The sequence below is a fragment of the Apium graveolens genome, chromosome 5, assembly GCF_009905375.1.
Source record: "Apium graveolens cultivar Ventura chromosome 5, ASM990537v1, whole genome shotgun sequence".
In the NCBI taxonomy this organism is placed as follows: Eukaryota; Viridiplantae; Streptophyta; class Magnoliopsida; order Apiales; family Apiaceae; genus Apium; species Apium graveolens.
Window position 1 is genome coordinate 230,476,627 of NC_133651.1, and position 10,831 is coordinate 230,487,457.

General features: G+C 41.2%; 1 protein-coding gene across 1 annotated transcript; it reads right to left on the reverse strand.

Annotated features, from left to right (window-relative positions):
- Nucleotides 1-8,499: 8,499 nt before the first annotated feature.
- Nucleotides 8,500-10,547, reverse strand: LOC141724923 (uncharacterized). The gene is made up of 3 exons (XM_074527235.1): nucleotides 10,341-10,547; nucleotides 9,035-10,106; nucleotides 8,500-8,689 (listed from the first exon to the last, which is right to left on the reverse strand). The coding sequence occupies exons 1-2, from the start codon at nucleotides 10,479-10,481 to the stop codon at nucleotides 9,330-9,332; spliced, it is 918 nt and encodes a 305-aa protein (XP_074383336.1). The 5' UTR covers nucleotides 10,482-10,547; the 3' UTR covers nucleotides 8,500-8,689; nucleotides 9,035-9,329.
- Nucleotides 10,548-10,831: the final 284 nt, after the last annotated feature.

The window sequence follows — 10,831 nt, forward strand, 5'->3', positions numbered from 1 at the left end:
CTTGAAGAATCAAATATTATATTAAAAATATATTAGAAAAAATATAGTGTAGAACTTAGTATAGATTTTTTTTATAAATAAAATGTAGTACTTTAAAATCTAAATAAAATATATATTTAACATGCAGAACACATATATTGAAAAATATATTTAAAATTGAGTTTTAATGCATAACTTAATCTAATAAAAATTATAATATAATATATTTGATGTGGAGTAAATGACAAAAAAAGTATTTATACATATATAAAAACTTAGTACTTTTAATCCCAAGTAAAAAAATATAATGCAATTTGCAGAATAAAATATTATGTGAAAAAAACTATTAAAAAATATAGTGTTGATAGGGAATAAAATAAGGCCTGAGTATGTAATTAATATGGCAATAATTATATCAGAATTAGGCCAGCAACCAGGCCCATGTGAGAGGGCCCAAAACCCTGAATATTAATTAATTTCGTAATTAATTAATAAGGGATAAGTCAGCTGATAAGATGAGCCCTAAAGGGTAAATAAATCCTTGTAGATTGGCCTCCAAGGAATCTTGTGGGATAAGGATCAGTTTCCTACCTCTTAGGACTCCAAAATCCATTCTAATTGTCAAACTTGCCCACCAAGTCTCCTAACCCAAGTCCAATTCAAGGACTCCCAACATCTATATAAGGGGCCACACCCCACAGATCAGAACTATGTTTTTTGACTTGATCCTTGACATACAGCAAGGTACGTAGGCATCTTGTAAGGCAGATCGAGTCACGAAACACAAGAGCAGTCAAATCGAGCCTCGAAGCTTACGTTCCTTAGTAATAAATACATCACTTATTATACCTTAGTTTTTGATCCATAACATTTGGCGCCGTCTGTGGGAAACTACAACCACCATGGCGAGAACACGGAGAACAAGCAGCGCCCAAGCAGCGCCCTTGAAGGAGGAACACCCGCGGGGACAACCCAAACGATTTCGTCAACCGTGGAGGTACCTCCGCATTCATCCTATGCCGCCACCCAAGGAGAAGCCCCGGTAGGGGCAACTGAACCTCAACCTCAAGGGACGATTCCACCGGCTCCTCAAGGGACGAATCCCCAACTTCAACAGCTACATACACCTGTAGTTGTGACCACTTCGGTTGCAAAGACCCGTTGGGTATGAGTATTCAACTTTTGTGACCACTAATCCCCCTTACAGGATGCCTCTTTACCCCAAGGTTGGAGGAAGTGGACATACTGGATGGAGTGAGGCACGGGGACAAACGCCCCCCCCCTACATACGAGGTATGGCTCCTATCCCGGAGGATCGGGAATTTTCTGGTCCTTATACTGAGAGAGACTCCGAATCTTCGGATGATGAAGTGGCCCCGAGAGGGAGACGTGCTGGCAAAGAACCGATGCCTTATGGTAACCAGCGTCCCAGGAGCACCCAAGGGACGAATCCCCAAGAAGTGCAGGAGAGAATTAGGGCTCACGAGGCTGAGATTCAAAAGCTAAAGCATGACATGAGGGTGCACCAGGTCCCCAGACCTCCACTACCTCAAAGGGGGAGAAATCCTCCTCTTATCATAGCTTATGATGGCACTGGAGAACCCGCTAACCATGTCAGGACGTTCTCTAATGCACTGTTGTTGCAGCCCGTGAACGACGCTATTAAGTGTCGGGACTTTCCTCAAACCTTGTCAAGAATGGCTCAAAGATGGTATAGTCGTTTGCCTCCGAATTCTATTGGGTCTTTCAGAGAGTTAAGTCAGGCTTTTATTAAGCAGTTCATCAGCGGGAGAGTGTATTAGAAAAGTTCAGCATCCCCCATGAGCATTGTGCAGGGAGCGAAGGAATCCTTGAGAGACTACCTGAATCGCTTCACGAAGGAAGCTTTAAAAGTCCCGGACCTTGATGACAAGGAAGCCATGATAGCACTGCAACAGAGAACTAGAGATGAGTTCTTCAAGATGCCCTTGGCCAAGCGCCCCCTGAAAGCATGTTGCAGCTCCAAGATAGGGCTGAGAAGTACATCAAGGTGGAAGAGAGCATGAGGAAGACCGTAGTGAGCAACGAGCCCGCTGGAGGCAAGAAGCGAAAAACTGATATGGAATATATCGCTAAGGACAAGTATCCTAGAACTGAGCAAAACCCTAATTCAACCCCTAAGAAGGGAGGACCTGGGCAAAAGTTTGCTGAATACGCTAAGCTGAATGCTCCTAGAAGCCAGATCTTGATGGAAATCGAGAAAGATCAAGATATTTGTTGGCCTAAACCCTTGAAGGCAGATCCTGCCAAGCTAGACAAGAGCAAATATTGTAGATTTCACAAAGATGATGGTCATGACATCGATGAGTGTAGGCAACTGAAAGATGAAATAGAATTCTTCATTCGGAAAGGAAGATTGAACGAGTACACTGGGGAAGGAAGAGATAGAAATAACAATGGGAGAAAGAACTTTGAAGATCATAGGAGGGACCAAGATGATCAGGGGCGGAATCCCCAGCCTAGGGGACCGGTTATAAATGCAATCTTTGGAGGACCGCGACACCGAGGGCCTGGGATAAACACAATTTTTGGAGGACCAACTGCTGCTGGATTATCCAAGAACTCCAGGAAAGCATATACCAGAGAAGTTATGCATATTGTTGGGGAAGCCCCGAAGAGGGCCAGGACAGAAGTGACAATGGCTTTTGATGATTCTGACCTGAAGGGTGTGAAATTTCCCCATGACGACCCGCTCGTCATAACAGCGATAGTAGGAAACAGCCCGGTTAAGAGGGTCCTTGTGGATAATGGTGCTTCAGAGGATATCTTACTCCATGACAACTTTTTAAGGATGGGTTATAATGATTCTCAACTAACCCCGACCAATATGCCGATATATGGATTTGCGGGAGTGGAGTGCCCCGTGGAAGGGATGATCAAGTTGCCAACGACTATAGGACAGGAACCAAGGCAAGCAACACAGATGTTGGACTTTGTGGTGGTGAAGGCTAGTTCAACTTACAATGCTATCATGGGGAAAAATAGGGATACATGCCTTCAAAGCAGTCCCTTCTTCCTACCATTCAGTTATGAAGTTTCCCACCCGGAATGGGATTGGAGAAGAGAGAGGAGATCAAAAAATGGCTAGAAGTTGTTATGTAGCCTCTCTGAGGGCAGATGGAGTTGGGGTGGCAAGTTCTGCCTATTGAAGATCTGGATATCCGAGAAAATGATGAGAAAAGAGGGAAGCCAGCAGAAGACTTGGTTTCAATTCCTTTAGCTCCCGAGGATCCTGAGAAAGTGACTTTCGTTGGAGCCACACTAGAGGAGCCCCTTAGAGGGAAGTTGGTGAAATTTTTGCAAGAAAATAGTGATGTGTTTGCATGGTCAGCAGCTGATATGCCAGGAATTGACCCGGAACTGGTTACTCACAAGCTGAATGTGGATCCGAGTCGGAAGACGGTGAAGCAAAAGAAAAGAAGTTTTGCTCCAGAGAGGCAAGAAGCTATAAAACAGGAAGTAGAGAAGCTCTTAGAGGCTGGTTTCATTGAGAAGATACAATTTCCAGAATGGTTAGCAAACCCTGTAATGGTGAAGAAGGCCAATGGAAAATGGAGGATGTGTGTGGACTTCACTGATCTGAATGACGCATGCCCTAAGGACTATTTCCCGTTGCCAAGGATAGATACTTTGATAGATGCCACTGCTGGACATGAGATGTTGAGCTTCATGGATGGATTTAGTGGATACAATCAGATCAAGATGCACAAGGACGATATCCCAAAGGTATCATTCATCACTGACTTTGGTGTTTATTGTTATCTTGTTATGGCATTTGGTCTCAAGAATACAGGAGCCACCTATCAAAGGTTGGTAAATAAAACTTTTAAGGATCTTATTGGCAAGACCATTGAAGTTTATGTTGATGACATGTTAGTCAAGAGTCTAGTGAAGAATGACCGTATAACCCATTTGAGGGAAGCTTTTGAGGCCCTGAGATACCATAAGATGATATTAAATCCTACGAAGTGTGCTTTCGGAGTAGGGTCTGGAAAGATTTTGGGATTGATGGTCTCCAAGAGAGGAATCGAGGCCACTCCCGATAAAATAAAGGCAATCCTGGACATGGCGCCACCAAAAACTATCAAAGATGTTCAAAAGCTCACAGGAAGGGTTGTTGCGTTGGGACGATTCATCTCCAAGTCTGGGGACAAGTGCTTGTCATTCTTCAAGTCCTTAAAGAAGGTTAAAGATTTTGTATGGAGTCAGGAAAGCCAGAAGGCATTCGAGGAATTAAAGAAATATATGGCTCAGGCCCCGTTGTTAGCCAAACCAGTTTTGAATGAAGTTTTATACTTGTACTTGGCCATTTCAGAGAGTGCCTTGAGCGCTGTATTGGTTAAGGAGAAACTGAAAATCCAGAAACCAGTATACTATGTCAGCAAAATTCTACATGGAGCTGAGTTGAATTATTCAACTATTGAGAAGTTTGCTTTAGCCTTGTTAATGGCTTCAAGAAAGTTGTGTCCCTACTTTCAGACTCATAAGATTGAAGTACTAACAAATCAGCACTTGAGAAATATTATTCATAGTCCCAAGGCTAGTGGGAGGCTGATCAAATGGGCAATAGAGTTGGGAGAATTTGATATCAAGTATAAGCCACGAACGAAAATAAAAGCCCAGGCATTGGCCGACTTCGTGGTGAAATGTACCATACCCAACCAAGAAGTCGGGGGGCAGGAAGATACCATACCTCAAGACAAGGAAGTTGATAGGGGGGACAAAGAAAAGGATGATAACGAGAAGGAATATTGGGTTCTCTATTTTGATGGAGGGAAGATACCATACCTCAAGACAAGGAAGTTGATAGGGGGGACAAAGAAAAGGATGATAAGGAGAAGGAATATTGGGTTCTCTATTTTGATGGAGAATCAAAAACAAATTCAAGTGGAGCAAGGTTAGTTTTACAAAGCCCTGATGGGTTCTTGATTGAATATGCTATGAAGTTAGACTTCCCGACCACAAACAATGAGGCAGAATATGAAGCTCTGATAGCTGGTCTTGGCTTAGCAGGGACACTTAGAGTCAAGAACTTAAAGGTCTGTGGAGACTCGAAGCTGGTCATATCCCATGTAAAGGGAGAGTTTGAGGCAAGGGATGATACGATGGCTAAGTATGTCTGCCTAGTAAGGGTTGTGATGACCCAATTCGATGAATGCAATGTTGAGCACATTCCAAGGGAAGAAAATGCTAAGGCAGATGCATTATCAAAATTTGCTTCATCTGAGATGGAGGAAAATTCAGGAAGTGTATAATTCCGCGTTCTGAAGACACGGAGCATTGATGTTAAGCTTGTAGCTCCTATAGGTCTGGGACGTCATGGATAGATCTCATTAAGACCCATATTTAAACCGATTGGTTGCCAAATAATGCTACTGAAGCACGGAAGTTGGCTGTTCGAGCACTAAGATACTCCTTGATAGATGGGATTTTGTATAAAAGATCTTATGTAGTTCCTTACTTAAGATGTCTCAGGCCCGATGAGGCACGCTTGGCTCTTGAAGATATGCATGAAGGTATCTGTGGGCAACACTTGGGGGCAGAGCACTAGCTCATAAGATAACCCGTTTAGGCTTCTATTGGCCAGAAATGATGGCTGATGCCAAAGAGTATGTGAAGAAGTGCGACCGATGTCAGAAGCATGCACCTGCCGTTAGACAACTCCCCGAGATACTGACCTCCATCAACTCACCCATCCCCTTTGCTATGTGGGGAATGGATATACTTGGGTCTTTTCCCATGGTCACGGCACAAAGGAAGTTCCTGATTGTAGCCATTGATTATTTTACTAAGTGGATTGAAGCCAAGCCTTTGGCCAAAATCACAAATAAGCAGGTTGCACAATTCCTGTGGGAAAATATCATGTGCCGGTTTGGAATTCCCCTCATCCTAGTCACTGACAATGGAACACAGTTCAACAATGAGGAATTCAAGAAGTATTGTGAGGAGAATGAAATTGAATTACGATTCACCTTTGTGGCTCACCCGCAAGCCAATGGGCAAGCAGAAGTGGCGAATCGAATAATCCTGGATGGACTAAAGTAGAGGATCGAGAAGTCGAGGAATAATTGGGTGGATGAAATACTCCCAATACTATAGGCCTATAGGACTACCTGTAGAGTCACGACTGGAGCAACTCCCTTCATGTTGGCATATGGGGCAGAAGCGTTTGTTCTTGTAGAAATATCACATTCCTCTCCCAGGATTCAAGCTTTCAACGCTGAGGAAAATGAAGAAGGGCAAAGGTTAGCCCTGGATCTAATCGATGAAGCACGAGATAAGGCACATGCGAAGGTAGTGGAATATCAGAAAAAAGCTTCGTCCTACTACAACCTAAGGGTTAAGGAAAGATTCTTCAGGCAAGGAGATTTGGTCCTTAGAAAAGTGGAAGCCTCTGGAGTAGGGCAGAAAAGAAAGCTCGCCCCAAATTGGGAAGGGCCATATAAGGTTAGGAGCATTCAAGGGAGAGGAACTTATAAACTGGAGACCATGGAAGGAGAAGAAGTTCCTCGGACTTGGCATGCTCAAAACCTGAAAGTTTACTGCCTATAGTTTATACATACTGTAGGGGAACCAAGGTTGAAAAGCACCTTGAAGCTTTGCTTGCTTATGATTTCATGTGTTAATAAGACTATTGCTTTAGATTCTAGTTTTACTCAGAATTATGTAAGGGATTTATCCCCAGAGTTTCCATAAACTTATTTTAGAACTGTTTCGTTCATCTCATCCCAGGACTGTTTAGACCATATTAAATATGGTTGAGTTTGCTTATTTTTAGTGCAAGTACTTGGAAATAAATCAAGCCCAGATAAGGGCCCAAATATTCAAATCAAAGCCCTGCACCAGGGTCCAAAATCTGGAAGAAAATATATGTAAGTATTATCTTCAAAAACCAGGAAAAACAAGGGGCCCAAGGAAGCCCAAATGTTTAAAAGGCCCAAGTTATAAAATATAAACTAGATCTTATTGGGCCTTGGAATATAAAAAGCCCAGCATGGTCCAAATTAGAAGAAGGCCCATTAAAAGAAGCCCAGTAAGGGGTTGGCCCAAAAGAAAAGCCCAGAGAAAAAATGGGCCAAAAAAAATATATAAAAATCCTGATCCCAATCGATCAGAATTCTTATTAAATTTCTGGTCTCGACCAGGGCTAAAAAAGTGGGATAAATCGACCAGAATCTGACCCAATTCGATCAGAATTTCTATTTGATTTCTGGTCGAATGTTTGAGGTCGAAAGAGCTTCGACTAGGACTAAAAAATAAGGTTTAATTCGGTCAAAAAAATGGATCCTAACCGAAAGGGTTAAAATCCTGGTCGAAAAGGGGAGGATTTAAAGAAAAAGGATAAAAATCCTGATCGAAATTCGACCAGGATTCCTAGTCGAATGCCTCCTGCTCGAAAGGGATTCGACCTGGGCAATATGAGGGATAATTCGACCAGGATCCTGGTCGAACAGGATTCCTGGTCGAAACAGGTATTAAAAAAAAGAATTAAGGAAAAAATTCCAGAATTAAGGGAAAATTCCAGAAAATTAAAGGGAAAATCCCGGAATTAAGGGAAAATTCCAGAAAATTAAGGAAAAAATCCCAGAATTGAGGGAAAATTCCAGAAAATTAAAGAAAAAATCCTGGAATTAAGGGAAAATTCCAAGAAATTAAGAAAAAATCCCGGAATTAAGGGAAAATTCCAGAGAATTAAGGGAAAAATCCCAGAATTAAGGGAAAATTTCAGAAAATTAAGGAAAAAATCCCGGAATTAATGGAAAATTCCAGAAAATTAAGGGAAAATCCCGAAATAGTTTCTCGGGTACGCATTAGATCGAGTGAAAATGGATGGCAAAGTTTTAGTTGAAGTTTCTCAATCATCTTGTACAGAGCACTGGCTTCAGCTCTAGCTCTATCTGAACTTCATCAAAGATAACATTTGAAAGGAGGCAGGAATAGGAGAAGAGGCCCCAGATGGCGCAAAACCCACAAGTAATGCCCAAAATAACAGAGTTGGGAGAAATGGGCAAAATACCATTTATAACAACTTAAAATAATAATAACATACCAGGTTCGACAAAATGAGTATTTTATATCATTTTAGCCAATGATTATGGACAACACGTTGGAGATGCTCTCTCAAGAGCCTTGGCCTTTGTACAACAAGCAAGAAAAATATTATGTAACAGCACCAACCTTTCCATTAAAACAGGGGTATAGATAATGTGAAGGAAAATACTGGCCAACTCTAAAATATTGCAACCAAAAAAAACATTATTGATGGCTCTAATGTCATCAGGTACCGGTAGATAATATCTTTCAAACACAGATCGAATCTTTAAAAAAGAGTACTTATACTTTAACTGCCTAACATTCACAACAGAGAATATTTTTGCCACACTGCATTTGCAATATAGAGTTCCAATTTCAGATCATAGACAAGAAAATGCAAAGCAGCTACACAGGAACATTTTCCAGTTATAAATAAGTATTGTACGGTGCACAAAGGAACATCTATCAATTATAAATAAGTATCGTGCATACTCTTAATAATACAACGAAATTTAAGTGATGTTAAACAACTCATGGACCATAACTAATTGCAAAGAGGCAACGAATCAATCAATCCAAGCACGGCCTCCCCAAGCTTCGATCAGCCTTTAGATTATCCAGATTCAAAGTATCACGCCTACAAAATGAGAAAGGCCAGTGAGATGAGAATCTTGAATTTCAGGGATAAAAAAATGGAAGAGAAAGATATCAACAAACCCTAACATGCAACTCAAAGACACACTCTACTATTGACCAATAAAATCCTAAAAGCTTTACATGCTCAAGACTTGCTCAACTGATTGAGAGCTCAATAAGAGTTGTAGAGACGCAGATACCATAAAAAAAGAAAGACATTGCTTTAAATAGTTCACAAAATACAATAAGAACTGTCTCACTAGATCACAACTCAAGTCTCACTACATCACAACTCAATGAAAACAGAGGAAACTATCAATCAAAGAATCAGAAGATATTTTCTTACTTGAGGAAAGCCGAGCAAATATCTTGCTGCAATGATGAACTCGCTAGTCTATAGAAAGGATAAATTTGATAGGCCTCGAGCACTGCAGTGAGTTTCTTCTTGTCGTCAAGGTTTGAGATGGTCATCCGAATCACGGCTACACGCAAAAAGAAGTCAAGGTTCCTATCCAAGTCGGTGCAGGGGGCCGGGCCCGAACAGATGAAGCAAAATTTTCCGGCATCATCATCGAATGGGATGATAAAGGCATTGGAGGAACTTTTGATGCGGGAATCAGCAAACACCTCCTCAAGCCCATCTAGATTCTGATAAAATTGTGGGAAACCATCTGCATCCAGCTCATAAACAAGAAGCTCTTCAGAAAGGAAGGCTTGGCAATTAGAAACTTGTCGTATTCAGCAACACATTGCAGAACAGGTTGCACCTTGCTATCCTTATAGATGTGCCGCATATCTGTCCATTTACATGCTTTTGTGTCAAAACAGTAAGACATGCCCTTCCCAAGACAAACAACAATCTTGTGGTCCCAGGCATAGAGGGACAGAAAGGAGTTCCGGAATGCTACAAGATATGCGTCCTCGTAGTTGTCACCTTCAGTGCATCGTAAAAAGGGTGGAGGAGGCAGAGTTTCCCACTTTCCATCAGCGAAGACCTCGAAACTGGGCTGATCAGGGTATGGCTGTAGGGCCAGAACATATACTTTCCCACGAAGAGTAACAACAACTGGATCGACCTTTGGACCGGCTAATCGAGGAGCAATGGTAGGAGGGCAGGGGATGAATGACGGAGACTTGACAGTGTCAACGGAAAGGACGTCCAAAAAGGGGGGTTGGGGAGGCAACTTTGGCCTCTGCTTGTGACGGATAAAGACATCCCCCACCATAAAAAAATCAGACTCAACGTCAAAACAGACAACCGGGCTTAAGCAGGTGCGGGGATGGGAGCGTTGAAAATCACAAACAAGCTCGAAAACAGGGGCCTCGGATAATTTAGTGAGATTCAAACGGCTCAGTCTTTCACATCTCTGTACGTAGAGATATAAAAATGATTTCTTTGGAGACGGAGTAGTTTCTTTCTGTTGGGAAGATAAAGAAAATACATACTACATGTGAGTGACTTAACACCTAACATTGTTAAGACGGTTAGATTAAAACATTCACATAGCAAATAAAACCCTAGAAATAGGTCTTCTTTCTCATCCACAGTTACAAATAATCAAAAGGACAACAACATAATTGAAAGGATAACTAATCAAAAAGACAACAACAACATAATCGAAAGTGAACATAGTAATCCACAAAAAACATACCACCGAAACCAAAGATTGGTCCAAAAATTTCACCAATTCCTGGAGCTGTGTGTCATCGTAGGTACTGCGGATGAATTCAATTCGTTTCTCAAACTCATTCATCAGATTCGGATTCGAGATACTTGTCTTTGAGAGGGCCATGGCTGTGATTTGGAGGCAGAGAGAAAGGGGAAAACTAAACCAAACCCTAAAATATTAATCAAACGACTCCTCTCCCATATCTGTAATATATATCTCTCATCTCTCATCTATTACTCCCTTTCAATTGTTTACATTTTTTAGACAGTTTTCGACACATATTTTAAGGTGCATATAAAATATAGTTCTATACTTTTTTTTACAATTTTATTTTTGTGAATAAAAATTTAATGTTACTTCTCTTCTCTTACTGTAAAAATAATCAATTTAATAACTTTGAAATTACGATTTTATCCTTTTATTTTGGAAAATTATAAAAATGTCATTTTTACACAATTTTTGTTAAAAATAAC

What these genes read in the sequence shown, in the direction of transcription:
- LOC141724923 (XM_074527235.1), bottom strand. Translation starts at nt 10,481, where the DNA reads ATGGCCCTCTCAAAGACAAGTATCTCGAATCCGAATCTGATGAATGAG. An exon ending in ACCAATCTTTGGTTTCGGTG is followed by an intron (nt 10,107 to 10,340) that starts GTATGTTTTTTG and finishes TCTTCCCAACAG; the next exon opens with AAAGAAACTACTCCGTCTCC.